This window comes from Megalopta genalis, chromosome 5 (assembly GCF_051020955.1).
Source record: "Megalopta genalis isolate 19385.01 chromosome 5, iyMegGena1_principal, whole genome shotgun sequence".
NCBI lineage: Eukaryota > Metazoa > Arthropoda > Insecta > Hymenoptera > Halictidae > Megalopta > Megalopta genalis.
Window position 1 is genome coordinate 28,383,030 of NC_135017.1, and position 22,344 is coordinate 28,405,373.

A 22,344-nucleotide genomic window follows, 5' to 3' on the forward strand; every position below is an offset into this window, starting at 1 on the left:
ACGGACACTCTTTGCGGAAAAAAGCGGGGAGTTATTTGCGCAAATACTGTTTGTTCTTATAGAACGCATCCGAATTTCAGGTGTCTTGCCTTTCTGAAATAGTAAAATTTGTAAGAGATATAGGAATGTTTATAAAAATTACTGATACAGTGCGCCGACTTTTCAATAAAACCGCCTGGTATTTCGGTGAAATCTTATAATTATGCCATAGCAATGGAAAGGTTATGTCAAAATATTATCTAATATTATCTAATGTAAACAAACGACATATATATATATAACTTTCCGGTCCCCCTAATAAAATAATGAACGAACCACCACCACAGTTACGACTAATTGCAATGTTGCTTTCTTTTCTTAAATCAGTATGTACTGGCACGATTAATATAAATAACGATTTATAAATAACAATGTACAAATAATGATTTACAAATAACAATTTATAAATAATGATTTAAAATGGATCTTTCAACTAAAGATTTTGGCCAAATGTAGTAACTAAGGAGCATTTAGGTTCCAAGCACAAAATACTATAATATTAGATCATTTTCGACATTTCAAAAATGAAAAATATCCTGGCATCTTGCATATATATAAAACGATTAATATTCGACAATCAGGATAAATACAAATTTTTCGAATCGATTGAAAGGAACCGCAGAAAGAAAACCACATCTTGTCTTTTTTATATCCAATCCAGAAATGCTAAATAATAAATAAAAGTTAACCTAATATTTACTTACTATTTCAATGAAAAGTTTTGACAACGTATTCGTAAACGACATGTTAAAATAATTTCCAGAGGACTTATCGAAAGTAACTACACACAGTCTAATCAATAAAATATTGTCACCGTCTCGTATTATTATTGTTATAAATCAAATACCGTGACGCACGACGCGAATGGACGGAATTCAAAGCAATGTATATTACATAACAAAGAGTTTAATGAAATAGTATGACGATCACAGTTCGATAATGAATCGTTCTTATTTTGTAAACGAACACCGCCATGTTATCGTTCCTCCCACAATGGCGCCCTCTTATTCTTACAATCGGCGATTAGACAAGAAACACCTAATGGACTCTAAATTTTCGAGATGCGAACCGTTCCGGTAGGCTTCGGCGATTTCATAGTTAGCGTTTTGCGAGGGTCGTCCCTTTAACGGGCGACGCAAAAACCGGCGAGAACGCTGCGCGGAGAAACCGTGGTCACTTTTCCGTGATTTTGCCGGCGGTGAAAAAACGCAAGCAGAGCACTTATTGCGCTTAGAAAACCGGAATCGGTTTCCGTAATTTTCAGCGTGCCAGAACAGACAGCGATGATCAATCTTACGGTGATTCGACGCAGCTGGCTCGTAAAGAACAGGAGTCGGATATGTCCTTCGGTAGAAAATGGAAGTAAAGGGAATCGATTTCATCGAACGATTACGGTCGGCTATTCCTTCTTGCGGGACATCAATAAATTTCGAACAGAAGAACTAATAAAAGCTGCAAACGTAGCAAGAATTTCAAATTCTCCGCGCCGAGGCATTTTAATAAAAACGACTTGCAGTCTCGGGAACGTTATTGCGGTTCACATTTTGGGACGAGAAATTGTCTTTCTTTTTCGAGTGTTCGTTTCTTCGTATCTACATTGATTGAACTCTAAGATTTCACAGGTTTTGTTTCAGAATTGTGGAAATTATAAAGACTTTCATAGGAAATGAAATGAATAAAACGATAATAAAAATGGTAAAATGTCTAAATAAATACAGTCTCGTCGTTCTTATGAATAGAATGCGGATTTTATGCATTTATGACTGAAATGAGTAGAAAAAACGCAAAACGCTAGGAAAACACTCAAAGAATCTAAAAATACTGTTGCATTAGTTTCCGCTTATAAAAATGATTAAGAAACCAAATAAATATCTGTGTAAAGCTGGTTGGTTGCAATTAGTGGAGACAATTTTTATTTTCCATCAAAACCAGCAGTTTACTTATAAACCCGAATACATCAGTTACTTTTAATATTCGGTAAGTTTAGTGTGAATAATTTACTTATTGTCAGTAGAAACAGACAGTTTTTATTTGATGTATCTCTAGAATTACTTTAGTTCTCCGATTTTTATAACAGGATGATCGTGTATGTCGCTCGTTGTTACATTGTTCAATTTGCAATTTATATCTGTTGCATAGAATAAAGCAAAACGATATCTTGCTTGTTTAGGCGGCTGAAATATTCGCACGCATGACGCCTGTAATTTGCACGCGGTCCTATAATCTTACGTAGAACCGCTAAAAGTTCGCTGCACAATTTGCGCCGAGCGAAAAAAACGTGTTAATGAATAAGGACGGCGGGAACATTCATTTTTGGACCGACAATAATCCGTTTGACGTGTCCGGTACGAGCACAGAGAACTTTCCTGGAACGTGTGGTACAAAGTACGGAATATGCATAATATTCTGGTGCACGTTACGCACCGCGTCATTAATGGGTTCCCTCGAATGCGGCTGGGAAGAAAGGTTCTTAAGCGTTTCTGACAAGCTGTAATAAAAACGCAGCAAATCAGCACATGAAAAGCTGTCGAACCCGCCGGTTACGAAAATCACTGGTGTTATACCTTTGCCGATAATCGATTCGTTGAATTTCTTCATTTTTCGTGCCTGATCCGCGACGAAGACATTCGACAACATGTAATCCTTTCAGCGAACGTTGCGACTTCGTACGTGTCTCGCGAACATTATGAGATTTTATATTTTTGATCCTTCTAGGTGCTACGCGAGCAACCTGTTCGACGTGTTTAACAGTTTCTTTAACAGTTTCTTCTCTATTTTACATTGTCTGAATCCTTATTCTAAAAGATTCTACTGTAAACTAAAAATCGATGCAGACAATTTTGTGTAGTGAAAGTTAAATATTTGCAGATTTTAATTGTATAGATAAGACTTCATGTACGGGGTGTCCCAGAATCGGTGGTGCAACCGAGAAAGAACTGATTCTACGCGAAAAAAACAAATCAAAGATAAGGAATAAAATTTTTTTATTCGAGGCTTCGTCGTCGAGAAAATCGACTTATATTTTCACTTGCAAAACTGTGAGTTTGTCACGAGTATACATAATATTGTACTAATCTGAGTAGTTAAATTAAAGTCAGCAGATATTATACAAAAGTATTTTAAGTCTGCTCGATAAAATATAAATTTTATGAATTTAAGAAAATTTCAAATAATTCTGTTGCTGTACTTAAATGATTTTGTAATTTTTTATAATACTCACAAACGCGTGAATGTACAAAAATTGTCTTCTATTTAGCCGAATGAAACGTAGTTGATCAAATTGAAATGTAAAACGGAAGTGGACGATAAATTAATCAAGAAGGTTTTTGTATAACTCTACGACGACAATGAAAAATGTTTGAACCTAAAATGTGTTGATATTTCAATCTAATGTAATACATGCTTGTAATACCAACAACTAGCTGACATTTGTTCTGAACAAATCGATAGAAAATATATATATATATATATATTTTCTATATATATATATATATTTATATATATATATATATATATATTTTCTATATATATATATATATATATTTATATATATATATTTATTCGTCGTTTGGTTCTCCTCCAATGATTCAAGAACTTGGTGTGCTTTATTTCAAGATATATATATATATAGTTCTTGAATCATTGGAGGAGAACCAAACGACGAATAAACATTCGTGCAGAACAGATTTGAAATCTTGTCAGTAAAACCACGAAGAAGTTGCGGTTGCGAGAACAACGTGTATTTTAAATCTTCCGAGCAATCGCAAATGACGGCTACTGTATTGAACAGCATTACGTTCCGTATTCTCTTTAAACTTGTTTTTTTGCCTCGCACGGTGTTGAATTTTCCCATTGCGGTTTCCGAGAGTGTCGACGTTACGTTTCTCATTAGTTTCTCTAGCAAAAATATTGTCATTTCTCTGCGAATAGTATTATTGAAACGATCGCATACAAAATACGATCTAACAATGATTATTGTAAAGTAATTGTCTTTTTTTTGTCTGATTATTGACTTCACAACTTTTTAAAGTATTATTACACTCGTTAAAGGAAAACGAAAAAAAATCATTTATTGAACGCAACGTTATATTTTACTAAAATTAACCTTTACTTGTCATTTTTTATTAAATACTTTATAAATTTTATAAATTAGGGTTTTTGCTAGGAAACGTCAAACGTGAATTATCTCGAATTGTACAGTGGTGTACATAATTATTAGACTGCAGATTTTTATGCAAAATGAAAATTGTCTTCATTACTTTCAAAATACAGATGCTACATGAACATTTCTTTTTTTAATTATTTTAAAGTATTGAAAATGATACAACAGCGTCTTCAAATTTATCAAAGTGCATAAAATTCGCAGTTTGATAATTGTAGACTTAAAGTAACTATTACATTGATAGAGATATGTAAACGGAAATTTGTATATTTACAAAATATCATATTTGTATATTTCTGGTTTCTATTATTACTAACATAGAAATATACAAAGTATGACGTTTGTTAAATGTTTGTTAATATCATTAGAAATGTAAAAGTTACTTTGAGTCTATAATTATTCACACCATTGTATTTTTAATACCACTGTTTATAGCATATGGATCTGAATTGCAGCTTTTACAAAGCTAACTTACGGTTTTTTGGCCAATTTGAAATAAAGAAATAATTTGTGACAAAAATGAGTAGGTCAAACACAAAACTATTGTAATATTGCAATTATTGAAACAGGAGAGACCTTTTTATCTAACTTACATTTCTTACAATTAACTTCGACAATTTTGATTTTGCATAAAAGTTCCGCAGTCTAATAATCACAGTTCCAATAATCGTTTTGACATTATTTACTTGAACGAATGGATTTCAAGATCAAAGAGATTGAAATAAAGATCTATCTATTTTTCTACACTAACAAATGTGTGAATAAATACTTTATTTGGTCCGTTTTAATTTTTACCTTTAAGTGAATTAGTTATAATTTGCGAGGAAAGTGGTAACGATTTTCGTTTAATATTCATGAGAAGAACATCAAAATCTTCGAGAATTTTGTCTATTCTAAGAGTGAGAAGAATGCGTCTAGCGAATTATCTTTTCAAATTAGTGTACAAATTCAAGATTCCGAGTAAATTATAAAATCGAAATTGCTTAAAGCAATGATAAGCGGATATCACAAGAAGCGCAGAATCTCCTAGAACGAGAAGCGAAGTCTTTATGATGCAAGGCAGCATAATGGCTCGGGAGTATTATGCACATGCAACAAAGCTCTGAGCAAGGATCTTCTTTACAAAGCCACCGATCGGCTTTCAAAGTGGTACGTGTCAGGGGCGCATCAAAGAATCGCCCGGCACTTGCATTCTTCGGTGGATAAAAAGCAAGTCGAAACCAGGACTAGATGAACAAATTAAAAGAAACATTCTAAGCATCGCTCGAACAACGGACCACTTCGATAAAATCATAATTCACCATTATTCACCAATTTTTTGAACATGTTTTCGAAGGTCGACGTCTCCTAGACAGACCTGGGCAAACTTCATTGAAAATAAAAATAAAAAATAACTATTTGAAATAATTTATTTCATACCGTTAATTGAAAATAAAAATAATATCGATTCATTTGAGATGAAGCGATTTCAAATAATAAGTTATTTCGTTATTTCTTTATTTCAAAGTGGCCAGAAAAGATTATGCTGAAAATAATAATGAGCAAAGAGATTTTATTTCCTGAAATCTTCAGAACAATTTGTTTAAAGCATTAAATTTGCCTTCATAATTATTTCAAATAATTATAAAATAAAATGACATGTTATTTGAAATAATATTTGAAACATAATAATATTTCAGAAGGGATCACGGTCATGAAAATAACTATGAAATAAAATAACATGTCATTTGAAATGATATTTCATATAATATCATTACTAGATTGCGGATTTTTTGTATTTATGACAAAAATGAATTGGTTTTCAACTAATCTATGTTTCTTACAATTAAGTGAAACAATTTTTATTTCGCATAAAGATCCGCAGTCTAGTCATTACAAATGTGCCCAGGTCTTTTTATAGTCGCGTTAGTTTGTCTACAGACCTTAACGAAACATGCGAAAATCGAAATTAATTGTCAGAAACTAAATAGATAGTTAACTAACAATATTTATATTCTGGATCTAAATGAACTCGAGCTTCACTGCCCGAGTGGAAAACACGAAGAATTAAAAGCTTGGAGGCTTAAATAGTGATTTCTATCTGAACAAAAAAGTTTGAAACTGAAGTTAACGAATTCGTCTTTGCTTCGTCAAACAATTAACGAACTGACGTAGAAACGTACGCAAACAGCGTCGGTAGTAGATGTCGGATTTCCTATTATAGATATCTCGCTGCCGATCAACTAAATCAAACGGTTAAGTTAAAATAAAAGTTGCATTGAAAGTACTACGAAACGGTCAGCTCATAAATCAGCTCACCGTTTTGACGTACCTGGTCTGATTGCGACATACACACATACATATACGTATATCTACGGTTCCCAGGTGACTGTTTATAGCAGACGTCCCGATGCCTATCGGGCGGCAACCGTTAGCTAGGCATTCTGATCATCTATTAAATAGAGGATCCGTGGGTCCTTTATTTCTATGGATCCTTTTCCAGACCTTTCGTACTCTTCTTTCATCCATGCTCCTCATTTCACATTGTCTTTAATCGAGAAGGTTCTTCTATCTCTGCATCGCAAATAAGAAACAACGAGAGAATTATGAAGTGTCAGTCAAAATAATGAGAATTCTCAAATTATATTGTATATTTTAACTCGAATTTCTTGTTCTCGTACGAATGTACATTAGATGCTGTACTCATTCGTGGGAACATTGGTATGCTAATAATGGAGGAGGACGCTGAACTAGACGTGTAACTTGCATTTTCGTTTACTAATATGGTTTCAATGCATAGAATTCTCTCCTTAGCGAACTGTTACTCCACTGGTATTGACTTCTTTACCAACGATGTAGAAGTTTTTAAGCGTTCACTATTTGTTCTATTTTCTAACTCATAATTTATACTTTTATTCTGTCTCTATTGTGTCTTTCTGTCTGTACTATAGTTCTTTGTTATAATTTCTATGTACTACATGGACCTATGCCCGTTTATTAATAAATAAATAAATTATTATAAGGAATCAATAAGTTGCGTGTAAATCGATGAAAATAAATTTGAATAACATTTTTAAATGGGTGGAAGGTAACAAAAAATTACTTTCAAATCTGTGAAAATTTACCTGAAAACACTGTCGAATATCTTTTAGTGTTGTATCTTTTCAGTCGAACATCTTTCTTAATATAATATCTTAATCAATTTCGTTTTTTAAATGGTACTTCTGAAAACATGACTTATTGGTTTGCCATTCACATTGCTATTGTTGTGGAGTTATTCATCAAGGAACTCGCAACGAACAATTCTAATTTGTCGCTTGAAGTCGAAACATATGTAACATTTTATAAGTCGATGAGATTTCTCCATCGTCTTATGAAACAATACGTAACCCTTAATAAACAGTTATAAATAGTAATACAAAAAAGAATAGTGATACCAGATGTTGTCGAATAATCGCTAGCAAAAGAAAAGATTTAACATTCGTTGCATGCCAACTTTATTTCACGTATAAAATTAGCTGAAAATCTGATCTCTTGTTTTCCACCCAAATCTTTTTCCAAAATCTGCCAAAAAAATAATATCACCATTGACATGGTAAACTACAAACTGTCTCATCTTCAACCTCTGTCGCATCGAGCTCGAACTTCATCTTAGCTACGTCATCCTCAAACTCTGACTCAATGCATTTTATGCATATAAAATTGAGTTTTGTGATTCATGTAACAATTACACTTTTATCAGTTTTTTGAACATAAACAAATTTGACAATGTTAAACTTATATTGAGATATGATTGTGATTCAAAAGCGTTCCTTGTGAACCACACAAAGTTGGTTCATACATTCAAATAGTTCATATAATAACAATTCATCTGTCTTTCAACACTGATTATGATTTTTCGTTCATTTAATAGTTCTGTTCAGAATAGAATTCAGTTAACTCTCATCCCGCCCTTATTTTACCAACTTAATATGTCCCTGGTGTACCGAATTGATACTGTCGTAAGAAATCAATGTAGTAAGGGGCAAACAACTTATTTTACTAGACGTTTATTGAAAATAAAGGAAAACATTTTAAAAAATGGTCTCTTCACATTTTTCACACAGAATGAAACGATGCGCCGACACTAAGCACAATTTTTTGTTCACCTATATATTTTCAGCTGCAATTTACATGAACAATCACTTCCTCTTGTATTTAACATTGTTCAGTCCTCTGGTCATACTTCTAAATATTTTCACAACGTTGAAGGCTAAATAAAAAATTCGAAATTATCGAAACATAAAAATAATGTAAATGACCCAATCAACGATGCTTGTCACATATACTTCATGTTAAAAAAATAAAAATTATTATAGAGCCTGAAATCAATTTTCCTAAAAATAGCAGAACGATCTACCTTGAAACTTGAAAACAATGTCAAATGGACACTCCAGAAAAAGACGAAGCATTGCTAAAATTTCGATCATACAAATGGAGTTCATATAAACGATGTTTCACTGTACACAAACAGACAGACGATCGATACAAAATCCCCTACAAAACAGTAGCAAACTTCCAGCAGGCCAAATACTGTATCACACCCTTGTAACGCGTGCTCGAACCTCTTGCGAGATTTCGTCGAAAAGGTGTAGTACTCGATTTCTCGGCCGGGACTCCAAGAACGCCATCGGAGGACGAAACAATGAGCCAACCACCGCGTGAGAACGAGGAACATCCGAAAGGATCCCGCCGCATTATTCTGTTACCGATCGCGAGTTAAAATGTAGCAAGGTAAATACTGCGAGGGGAACCGGTTCCTAAAAGCGTGCTGTCCGATCGACGGAAGAAGAATAATCGCAGAGGGAGCGGGTCCCGCGGACGGACGCCGCGCCGGGTCCATCTAAAATTAGAAGAATGTCAGAGGCCGAGAGCGATAGGTTCGCGCCTTGTCCGCCCCTGGGCTGCTACATTGTGGTTTATTCGACGACCGCCAGCCAACCGCAGTCGGTACTTACAGAAAGTGTAGAGCGGAGTACGCGCAACAAAGGAAAAAAGCCATACGGTGGTAGGAAGACTGAAGCCGGCCGGTCGGCCGGGCCCGGCATTCAACCGACCGGCCAGACCTGACCGTACCTGGCGAACAGACGCGCTGGTCAATGAACCGGGGAACACGCGACGCGGCCAGGTACACGCGCGCAACGACATCCGTGTGCGTACACGCGTCCTTCTCCGATATCCACTCGTTATTACGCACGATACGGCCCACTGATGGGCCCCGGAATCGATGCGGCCGGAATAAACGCGTGGTCGCTTTTATGAGGAGCCCGCACTCCGGCCTACCTGAAAATAGGACATGTTCTTCAGGGGGAGGGGCTACCTGAACACGCCACAAATGTTGCTTTGGAATTGCGTATTTATATGTATGTCCTTTTATATGCCATCTTGTACGCTCTCTTATATGCCCTTTTATATGCCCGGCTTTGTTAACCCTTGCACTCGTGTGGCGACACTAAGGCGCCGTTAAAAATTGTTACGTCATGTCTCAATGTAATTTTAACATTGTTAAATTTATTTATGTTTAGAAAAACTGTTGAAAGTGTGGCTGTTGCATGTGTCACAAAATTCAATTTTATATGCAGAAAATGCATTAAGTTATATAAAATGGAAACTGACTATAGGTCAGGAGAACAATTTTGGATTTCGAGTTCAAATGAGTTAACACTCGAACGACGGACCTTTTTGACGAAAATATAATTTACTGTGAAGATATAATTTATTGTATATCATTTCATTTATCAGTGTTTGCCGATATGTCTTTTAAGATTTTTCCTCTAGCTCCTTCAATGAAACGTGAGAAAATTTCAATCAATGGTCGGAAACTTAATCGAATGAATAGTCGAATGAAGCATTTGTGTGTGGGTGCAAAAAACAGTTGAGACTTGGAAACGAGGAGACAAATGAAATGCTTGTTCATTGATTTTATATGACATAATTAAAATCGACGAAGTTTTCTAGTGTAATAAAATATTTGTATCACCTGAGAATAAATTAGGATTCAAATTACGATTGAAATATTAGAAAATGCATAAACAGATTTAAGTTGCTTTTTGCGATTATCGAATATTCTTGTTAAGAAATGAAGTAAAATTAAAGCAGAAGAACTTTACATTTCGTTTTCATACAGAATTTTTATTTCATACGTTGGGAAAGGTTAGTGCACGTAAAACAATGTATGTATTGTTAATGAATCGTTAATTCTACTGTACTTAAACATGTTTACACAAGAACTATTTGCGAACTTTTTTTTCTTATTTGTACCAATATTTATAAAATACTTTAAGAACACTTTCGACTCATTGATTTTGGGGAACCGCGGAAGATTTTATATTATCTCTTTCGCGCAAGTCATTAAATAAGTATCTTGTTTTTCTTTGTCACTGAAAATTGTTAAAAAAGTTAAATTGTTATATAAACTTTGAAATTTATCGTCCTGAATGGCTCGAATGACATTTTTTCGAAGCAACATTTATTGATGTTTTTAAATCTTTCTCCACAAACTGTTTTAGTTTTATATTCAATATCGTATAATTGCTTTTTCTTATATTTCTCTTTCCCATTTATCGCTTTTAAACGATCGTTTTTTGATTTTATTGAGACTGGTGTTAGAACTTGTATCACTTTCACTTAATGTATCCATTACACTTGGACCTGTTTCACACGAGGCCGCTTGTATCGCGATGCGCGTATGATGGATACCGACCGTACATGTAATTCAATGGGAATTCAATGGGAATCCATAGTATGTACATACCGCGATACTTATTCTCGCGTTGAAAGCTACATCGCATACGCGAAAACGACACTTACGATATATACACCGAGCCATTAAAAAACGTTTAATAATACAGTTGTAGAAACACACTTCAATTGTTCCGATGGCAACGTGAGACAAATGCAATATCATCAAATCGTTAATGCATGTTTTAATGAATCGTTAATTCTAATTTATAACACACCCCTCTCCAAAAGTATTAGGACACTTACAGAAAATTAAATAAATTTGAGAAACCGATAGGAAATTCACATATTTTGTTCAACTTATTCCAAGCTTAATTTTATGAAATTGTAACAAATAGATAGTACTTTCCGCCCCGGAAAGTTTTTTAGATTGCAATTGATAGGAGTAATAAAAAAGAATTAACAAATGATGTTGCTTCAACTTTTTTATCTGAGCTCATAACGAAAATTTAAAAAATAGATTTTGTAGATCTCGATAACTTATATGTATGCTGAAAATTTCATCGAAACAGTATTTTAATATATGTAGTATTTTATCTAACAGTTATTTAATTATTTATTAAACAATATAATAAAAATAACGTCAATTTTATAAAAGAGAATTATAAAATTTCTTTTCGACAATGCATCCACCGCGTTTTTAACTATTTCTTGGATTAATTTCGGCATCTGTTTTATAAGTTCGTCTATTATTTCTGTTCCTATCTAGTTCCATGTACTTTGTACTATGTTCCACATGTTTAGAAAACACATCGAGAAACGATGCGTGTCTTCTTGAGCGAGTATTATAAAATGAACTCAGCATACGTTTTCAATGAACAGAATGCAATGAATGGGAAAGCTATAATGCCAACAATATGATGCCATAAGACTCGCAGGCATTACCTAAACTAAACGAAGAACTATTTTTTTTATATTAAAAAAATTATTATTATTAATTTATATTAAGTAAGAAAGTGTACTAATAATTTTTGAGGGGAGTCTACGTACGCACAAAAGATCGAAGAACACAATTATAATGGAAAAAAACAACTTAATTTGAGTTAAGACATTTTTCCACCGAATGCCTCAAATAATCTCTTCAATTTTCTGTATACTTGCGAATAACGCTTTCAACAATTAGCATCGACGATTTTGTTGAAATACTTTCCAATAGAGGTAGCATGATTACTTCCGCCGACAAAAGCATTGTGTTACCAACAAGTCTATCAATTGACGTCGACAGACCACCCTAACTTCGGTACAATCGAACATCAACACCGATCACGGGTCCCGCCATTAAACCGTACGACAATTATTCCCATTCATAAATGCACCGCCACCTTTGTATCTAGCACCACGGCCTACCATAATAACAATAATGTACAAAGAAACATTAATCGCAAATAGGTATTGCATTATTCCTAGCCTCTGACCACGAGCGCTCCGCAGCTGACCCGCGCCATGATGAATAGGCTAATGAAGCTATAACGCCAAGCATTAACATGAAGCCAGTCTTCCCGAATAAAAATGCGCGGCATGCACTCGTCCACGTACTCGAACAAACTCAATTATAATAATCAGAACCATGAAAGTCCGCGGCGTGCTCTCGTCGAGCCGTAACAGCTCGAACGGGCGCGGGGGTTAAAAATCGGATGATGCATGACCGACCGTTCCCAGGAACTTCTTTCGGCGCTGTCTACGAGGAGTTCATAGACGTCCACGCGCTTCAAAGAGCAGCGTTCATTCTCTCGGTTTGAGCGATAACATCGTCGTGACCCTGGACGCGGTCGCTTCCAAACCCAGTGTGCGATGGTTGACCCATCCTGGCCGGCGTGTTGTCTACGGTATATCGACGTGGCTTCGCCTGATCGCAGGCGTTCAGGGTCACCGAAGGCCTAGAACAGTGAAAGCAAGAAGATGCGCGCCGCGATGAATAGAGGGGAACCATAAGAGTTCAACATCCTGAATAAATATATCATAAATCACCCGTAACGCATTATGCCGGCGTCGCGGCGTTATTGTCGGTTCGGCGCGCACTGTTTTCGCCGAATAGAGACGACGGCGACGGAAAGGGAGAATTAATTTCCTTGATTGAATAGCACGAGGAAGCGGAAGCAACGACGTTCACGAGAGAAATGGAAAACGTGTAATGCACGCGGCAACGGCGCGGCGGTCATGAATTTGACGTTTACTGCACAATGTCGTGTTTCGCCGATTTTTGCCGCGGTTAATTGCGTAAAGACGGGATTTCCTATACGCCCGTTCGACGCGTAAATAATGCTTTCGTTTTCCTGTAAGCGATTTCCAAATGTCCGACGGTCGTCCGCTTCGGGAGCAGTCTGGACGCAAACGCGTTGCGGTTGATCTCAACGTTCGCGTAGAAAAATGTTCGAAGTATTATTGCCAATAAGAGTGAAGGTAAAATTGACTTGTTCTTGTAATCTAAGAAACTGTCTACTTCAAATATGTTGTTAGAAAACAAACTTCTAATGACCTCAGAAATCACCCGTTTTAGGGAATCAAGTTACTTTTGGGACACCCTGTATATGTCCTCATCATTCAGTAAATGGTTTCTTATTAAAATGATACAATAACCCTCTTTATTCTTTCTTTTTCCTTTTTACAGTTTTACTAAAATAATGGCGACGTAAGGTTACCTTAAAAAAAGCTGGGTTCGTAGATAATTACTATAGACTGCTACTTAACAATTTAAACTAGATATATGAGTAAACTATAACGTATTAAAAAGTGAACGATAAACGCGGTCCATTATCTAAGTTTATATTTAAATTATTTATGACTAATATAATAATATAAAATATGTCAAAATAATGTATCCGACGTCTTAAAAATGTACAATGCACTACTATTTTGATACACTTATAATAGACGAAACTAATCCTACACAATAAAAGAAATACTTAGCCTCTTACACTAAATAACAATGATTCAGACTCGTGATGATTTCGTACACAATCTATTAAACATAAATGTTGTTCATTTTGTCTAAATCGAAAAAGGTACTTCTGTTATCGAAATCTAGTATGAATGTAAATCTATCTGGTTTTTTCAACGAGAATTGTGTAATATCGTTATATAATATCGTAAATAAGGAGGCAAATGAAAGTGCAGATTAAGGTATGGAGAACTATATTTCTACAGTTAATTTGTTTATTTATTATATATAATCTATTCTGACTTTGTGTTTGAACTGAGAGAATTTAAATAAATTATAAATGATTCAGTTAATATATTAATATTGTGGTCCAATTGCCAGAATTTTATTTTTTTCGAGGCAAATTAAATATATTAATATATAATGTTAAAGCATATATAATATGTATATAATATTAACCCCTTGCCGTATTTTAATGAGTTTAATAGAGATTTCTAGTAGCATACGAATATTATCCTATTCTTTCAAGTTTGTCTAAAATTCTGTTCCTTTCTCTACAAAATTTAAACATGCAAAGAAATTCAGGCATACAATAAATCCAAATTTTGTTCTCCTTCTGAGAAGTTAGTATAATCGCGAAACTTGTAGTCATCGCGTGACTGTGAAGAAAATAGTACGGCAAGGATTTAAAGCACCATTATATATTAGCATTATATATTAATATATAATATTAAAGCAGCAAATAATAGCAACGATAATACGGTTGAAAACTAAAGAAAATATATTGAACATGTTGTTCGAGTTATTGAACACAATATGTGATAATAAACAAATAAATTGATTGTAGAAATAGAGCTTTTCACATACCTTAATTTGTACTTTAATTTGCCTTCCTCCTTATATTATTATATAATAACATTTAATTAACGACATTACATTAATATTAAATTACATTTCGGACCTGATCTGATCGCATTCCTCGTGCGCATATTTCCATACGATTCTCGTCGAACCGGGTATAGTAGGAATGTAAATCTCGGAATTAAAGTAAACGAAAACATGAGAGCAACAAAAATTGTCTCGTTCTATTAGGATTATCATTATCTACGGACGAGTGCTAATCATCGTAGCTGTGAAAGAAATCCTAGACGCGATGGATTAAAAACAACAGCGAATCAACAAGCTTGTACCGCAAGTAACGCGGAATTCGACGAACTGAACTCTCCTCTGATCGCATCCTCCGCAAAACGACGAACGAAACTAAGGAACATGCACGAACATTCGTAAACCGCTGCTAACAATTCTTCAAAATATTTAGACATCGTGTATCTCCCGAGGTACTTAGAGGCGCTTTCACCTCGTGTGCAATTAATAACGCGGGACGCCACCATCAACTATACAAATACGATTTTTTCTGGAGTCCCCCGCGGTTCAGAGACCGCCGATCCAAGCAATAATACACGGAAATATTGCATTACCATAATGTTCGAGAGATCGTTGTCGGGTTGTCTCGGCAGGTCTCTCGGCCTGATATTCACGCGAGCGCGTTTCCGTGCCGTGTAATCGTCAGCCAATGCGTACCGATGGGCTCTCAACTTTAACCTACTCGGTGAACCGCGAATAAACCCGCGGTACGATCGTGAGATTTATCCCTGACGAGCAGGATCTTGTTGGTCTCGCGCGACCTACCGAGCCCTTGGAAAAAGGTACACCGGTAATATAGCGATGAGGGGGATCATCGTCGTCATTGCACGAAACTGATACGTGGGCTGGGTCTCTCGCCGCGGGACACCGGAGGCAAATTACCTATACAAAGAGAGAAAATCGAGTGCCGAGATATACTCCTGAGCGTGGTATGCGAGTCATTCGACGTCAAATCGCGCGAGTCTCGATACGATAGAGTTTCCTGCCGACGAAAATAATATCTATCGAGAATGTATTCGCGTGGATGCATTGCAAATGGAACAAGTATTTTTGTGTTTTTTATTTTTTTATGGCTGAAATGGTACCGTGATACGAGGTTCTACTATTACTAGACTGCGGATTTTATGATAAAACTGAGTGGATCGAATAACGAAACAGTAAAAACATTTTTAACGAATTTGAAAATACGGTTGCAACTTAATGAAACAATTAAAGTAAGAATGTTCTATGTAGCTTCTATGTCTTGCAGTTAATGCGGACAATTTTTATTTTGCATAAAAATCCACAGTCCGGTTATTATCGAAGATTATTGCAGTATAAATTGCGTTCTCTTAATTGGTTTTCTCATTGTTTAATTCATATTGTTTCGTTCATATAATGAGCGAAGTATAGTATTACAATGAAAATCAGAGAGAGAGAGAGAGAGAGAGAGAGAGTATAAATACCCTAAACTCTAAAAAGACCTAATAGTCAATACCTCATGTGCAAATCGCTAGATACAAATAAATATATAGACTTCACTCCAAAAAGTATTAGGACAAATTTATTTAATTTTCTGTGAGTGTCCTAATACTTTTGACTTTATTAATGCAACATTAACTTCATTTTTATTATAAAATGTAAAAAAATATTTTTTTCTATTATATATTTATATATATATTATTTATTTATGCTATATTATTTTTATTATATATTATATGTATTTATTATATTATATATATACATTTTTTTACATTTTAATAAAAATAAAGTCAATCTTATAAAAGAAAAAATTAAAGTTTCTTTTCGGCAATACATGCACCACGTTTTGAATAATTTCTTAGATTAATTTTGGCATCTGTTTTATTAGTTTGTCTACTATTTCTGACCCTATTTGGTGCAATGCATGTTGCAATATGTTCCGCATAGAATTTCGAAAACATAGTTTTCACTGAACAAAATGCAATTAATGGCTAAACTAATTGCGTAAATAACAAACACTTGTAACTTAATGTGTACTTCCGATGTCATAAAACTTAATACTGAACATAAAACATTACCTACATATAAATGAATAATTACAATTCATACTAAATCAGCAGATGTCCTAATACCTTTGAAGGGAGATATACATATTAGTACTTTTCTCCAATGCTAAAGAAGTAAGTAGGTATTTTTCCATAATAATTAATAATATCATAATAATGACATAATTTCGCATCATGTATTTTTCCATAATTTAAATTCGCTTATTAAAAGTGAGAAGAAATTACTTATTCTTCGAAGTTTGTTTTTAAAATCAGTATCACGAATGGCAATATAACGCAACATAATACGACATAACACATGCTGTATTATTCATTTGTTATTTACAACTTCGCGTTCCACAGCAAAATGAAATTACTGTCCACTATTTAGATATTGAAAACTCTATGATCGAGAGATATGCGTACAAAATGAAAGTTTGTAACGCGCGACAATACATGTCCAACCGACGACGACGGTCTATTTAGGCTGCTCGACGCATGAAAATGTAATAACGACATAAATTGTCGTAATAGCTGACGGAAGAACACGGAGAAACGCAAATCGCGTCGTTCCGGGGCCACGTTATCCGCAAAATGGCATATCGGCGACGTTTATCCCGACGAGTGGCGAACGAAACGGTCCCTTACGCGCTTACGTACCCGCCTGATCTAAATTGAATAGACGTTTTGTGATGTAGTGCGCGACATTACCCACCCTGAAGGGAACCGCCCACGATAAGCTATGCCGGCTGTATCTCCAACTACGTTCTGGCGGTTCACATCTCCATTACCTCCTCTTCGGAATACCTGGTACTCGTTTACCTGTTCTTTCACGCGTTTCGGTGATCGGCGTATTTACTTTATTCTGGTAGATTCGGCGTTAATATTTTAATGCACCATCTAAAAATGAAAACTGAACTAGAAAATTCATTTAACTAGTTAGCAGTGACGCTTCCTTTTCAGAGCGCGCAGCTACATGTGTCGCGAGAATCAAGCGATGACGAGTATACTCGTCAAACACAGAGCAAGTGCCGTTGTTAAAATATTGGATCAAAAAGGCTGTTTTATTTTATAAAATTAACAATTTTATTACTAATATTTACTTGTTCACTTAACATTAACATATACTACGTATATAATAAACGAGAAACCCAGGAAGAATCAAATACTTATAAGAGTTAAAAATTTTATTTTTATTTTTATAACAATGTAAACACCTTCGTGTAAAATTGGCCTCAAAATATTCTAAACATCTTGAAATTTGAGAATATGTTTTTGTTTTCCCTAAAATTACAATTTAAATAGCCAATGGTCACTACTTGTTTACGCACGACGAGTATACTCGTCATGACACAAAATATTGCCACTTCTCCATGACGAGTATACTCGTCAAACACAGTTAACTGGTTAAAGGAACAAGATCTTGTAAGACATTGATGATTTTCATCACGGACTGCGTCAAATAGTTTGCTTCTAATCTTCAAAATCTAAAGTAATATTAAAGTAATAGTATTCCTACGCAACCCTTTGGCGTATCATTTTTTTTCACACATGGAATGACTAGAAGTTTTTCGATTATAATAATTTCTTAACCAGTTAGCTGTTGCAATCTCTTCGGAAAGTGTGTTTAAGTCACTGCAATTATATAATTATGTAGCCAATAAACACTGGACGCCCTAAAGACGTCAATTTTACGTCCATTTTAGGGTTGAACATCTTACGCCGTAAAATGGACGTCTTTAAGACGTCCTAAAGACGTTCTTGTGCTATCTGGGTACATGTTTGCTCTCCTTCGTATTTTGTTTAAATATTAGGGGGACCGGAAAGTAATGTCGTTTCTGCGCATATTTATCTGTTTGAATTTAATGTAAACAAACGAAATAACTTTCCGGTCCCCCTAATACAACACTTTTGTAAAATATGTAATTTAATCAAGAATATCAAAGTACACATTCTTCTTAACCAGTTAGCTATTTTTGACAAGTATACTCGTCACGAAGAAATGGCAACATTTTGTGTCATGAAGAGAATACTCGCCGAAGACAGCCAAGTGGTTAAAAGAAGAGGAACATTTTATATTTATTATATGCCTACATTTACTGGTGTGCTTAAATGTTGCTGACAAAATATTCACATTACAAGTCTCAACGGCCGCCTTTTTTCGTCATCATAAAGCGTCGCGTCAGTTTCTCTAGCCATGAAATTCCTGCAAAGCTATCGCAGATGCCAGAAAGCATCGGCGTCTCGATAAACTTGCTTCGCTATCGATTCCGACGAATCTTGAAGAAACAGCGCGCTTCATTGGCGACAGGCATCGTCACAGTACACCAAAGAGATCGGAGCAGACGGGGAACTCGTTATCGCGGCTCGCGTCGCACGTACAAATTATCTGCGAGCGATTCTGCAACTTGTCGTTTCCACGATTTCATTTCAGCTTGGCAAATAAATCAATTAATCGGTGCCTCGGCCCGATCCACGCTCGAGATCCGGCGTGAGCATCCGCGGGACCGTGATTAACGACGCACGCGCGTTTTGCCTGATTTCATTGGTATCTGATTCGCCGGAAAGCTGCGCGTGCAACACATCCTCTCCTTTTCTATCTTTCGCGTGCCTTAGTTTCGATTACTTTTATTATTATATCGTTATTATTATTATTATTGTTACCATTCATTGTTGTTGTTATTGTCATCATCCATCATTATTGTTACCGTTCATTTCTTCTATTTTTAAAAAATCATCCTACACCTTCCTGCGTTCATTTTTCTTTTGTTATCTTCCTGCCATTTTTCTCGTGTCGATTCCTTTCAAGCTACGAGCGAAATTAGATCGTAACTGTTGATGCCAGGAAAAATAGTGGTTTAATTAGAAAGATTTTTTTTATACATTATATTATTTTACATTATATTACATTATATTACATATTACATTATATTATATTATATTATTTTTATACATACATACCGCATTCGCTCCTTGCCTGCTCTGCATTTTTTAATATATCTTCATTTTCATTACTCTTGCGTTCAATCATATGTTCCATGTCAAGGTTATGTCGCCTTGTATTTTATTCCTGACATTCCTTGCATTCTCTAAAGCGGCGGGTGAGAAACGTAATTTATTAAGTATCTCGGAAATCAATGGGGATAATTTGGTCAGTTTAAAAGTGTGAAATATTCCGATGCATTTTATCGTCTTCCTTAGTGTTCGGGTGCTGTAAATGGAAAGCATTCCAGATAGCAAACGACGTCTTACGAACGTCTTTAACGCTGAGCCCTAAACGCGACCGTATACTATTTTATGACACTGCCAAGACTGGATTTATTCAAACTTCATATAATTTATATTTTATAATATAAACTATACGAAGTTTATATCCTAACATAAATAAGTGTACCTAAATATTTCTCCTAGAAATATGTATAATATCAATATTGTATAACATCAAGAACGGTGAAAGAAAATGTCAGAAACCAGTCATTTCGACTGATCTTTGACACTTCTAGTGTCAAGACCCCCAGTTTTACTCTCAAATGGTCACCTCCTGAAAGAGAAAACCCATCGCACACCCTTCAGGATCAATACAATTATATCAAAAGAATTATTTGAAATCTAAATTATTAGATATTAATCTAAGATTAGATATTAATCCGTATTATTAATCTAATGAGTAATTAGCTTACGTTAGTAAATAAAAATAGTAATAATAACAATAACAATAACAATAACAATAATAATAATAATAATAATAATAATAATAATAATAATAATAATAATAATAATAATAATAATAATAATAATTTTTACTCTCTCTCTGTCTCTCTCTCTCTCTCTCTCACTCTCTTTCTCACTCATTGCCACGTATTTTTCTTCGCCGTCCGGTTGCATCCCAGTCGACGTTGACCGACGTGCACCGGCATGCACCGGCGTTGATCGATCGGTATCGGGAGGAACTTGAGCGTATGTACAAGCGAGGTTGTTCCATCAATCGGCAATGCGTGTTTCAGCATGGAAATTCAGCGCTGCACGAGGCGTCCTGGCGAGGGTACAGCCGGACCGTGGCCGCCCTGGCGAAGGCCCTCGGGACACAGCGTGCCCCTCTGCACGCGAGGAATCTCGCCGGATTCGCGCCGCTTCACCTCGCCTGCCAAAACGGGCATAACCAAAGCTGCCGCGAACTCCTCCTGGCGGGGTGCAATCCTGACCTTCAAAACAACGTGAGTAATAGGCCCGGCGTGGGCTCTCTATCATCCATTTGCAAACGCGATGCACTCGGTTCGACTTAAACGCGGGATTAAATATGAGTCTTGGATGAACACGAGTAGCAGTCTCGAGACGGTTCTCGGCGCTTTTAAATAGTGTGCTCCTGGTGCTCCAATCACCTTGGCCTTGGTATATAGTGGCTCCGAAACGTCTCACGAGGGAAGCGTCAGGCATGGCTCACAGCGATTGCAATGAAATTCGTCAGAGTGATACGTCTATACAGTATGGCTCACAAAAGTGTTCGTGCACATTCTAAAACGTAATAATTTCTTTAAAATTCAACTAAATGACTTGAATTTTTTTTAGATGATAGCGGGACTAGATTAATTTTTTTAGATGATAGCGGGACGATGACCAAAATGCATTTTTTAAATTTTGCTATTACTTAAAATGTAAAAAAAAAAAAATAAAAACTCTCGTTTTTTAACATTTTTATCTAAGCCTATGACGGAAATTTAAAAACTACCCCTCGTAGATCTCGGTTACTAAATTTCGTTGAAATCGTGAGCCATATTTGATACTTCCCTTGTCAGTACGGTATATTTTCGGATTTTAATTGTGAACATTTGAACTTTCGATTTTTTTTTGTAAAAACGAGTCGTGCGACTTCAGTCATTTAAACCTTCCGCGAATCATGTTGGGGCCAAATTAACGCTCGAACGACAAACTCAGAGTTCTTTCAAAATTGATATTTCTGTCAATTATAATTTCTGGCAACTGAATTCAATTTTCATATGTTTCAACAAAGCCTATAGAAAATCTAACGTATCTAAAAGAAGCATCTTATAAAATATGTTGAAAAAAATTGATGAATAAAATAATAAATGTTCCTTATGTATACCACGTATATTTTATCAGTATCCCACATGGTTCAGGATTAACAATTGTTCATTGTTAATTAAAGATTCTATTACAGTATGGAGATACGCCCCTTCATACGTCTGCACGGTACGGCCACGCCGGAGTCACGCGTATTCTGATCTCTGCGCTTTGTCGAGTCTCGGATCAAAATAAAGTAAGTAAAATAATCAATAGCATTATTTCTTGAAAGATTAAATAACTAAACTAAACCATTTATTTCTGATGTAATCGGATCGTGCATGTTATCTTTGAATGATAGTACGTTTGCCAAAATAAAACCGATTTTTCAATACATATAATATGTATATCTTCGAGACACTCCTGTCGATAAACAATTTTGCCAATCACGTATCTTGAACTCTCATTTGTGATACTTAATTTGGAAAGATAAATAATCAATTTCGTAAAAATCTTTCTCGAAAATCTAAACTCGACAAGTATAAATTAAAATGGTA

At 35.3% G+C, this 22,344-nt stretch overlaps 1 protein-coding gene across 4 annotated transcripts in view; it reads left to right on the forward strand.

The window, feature by feature from the left end:
• Positions 1-22,344, forward strand: part of dgo (ankyrin repeat domain containing protein 6 diego) — a 336,204-nt gene that overhangs the window by 307,188 nt on the left and 6,672 nt on the right. For all 4 annotated transcript variants that reach the window (XM_033474115.2, XM_033474116.2, XM_076522204.1 and 1 more), the window contains 2 exons: positions 20,773-20,982; positions 21,945-22,043. In XM_033474115.2, the coding sequence (XP_033330006.1) occupies positions 20,773-20,982; positions 21,945-22,043 (309 nt within the window). The remainder of the gene's footprint in view (positions 1-20,772; positions 20,983-21,944; positions 22,044-22,344) is intronic.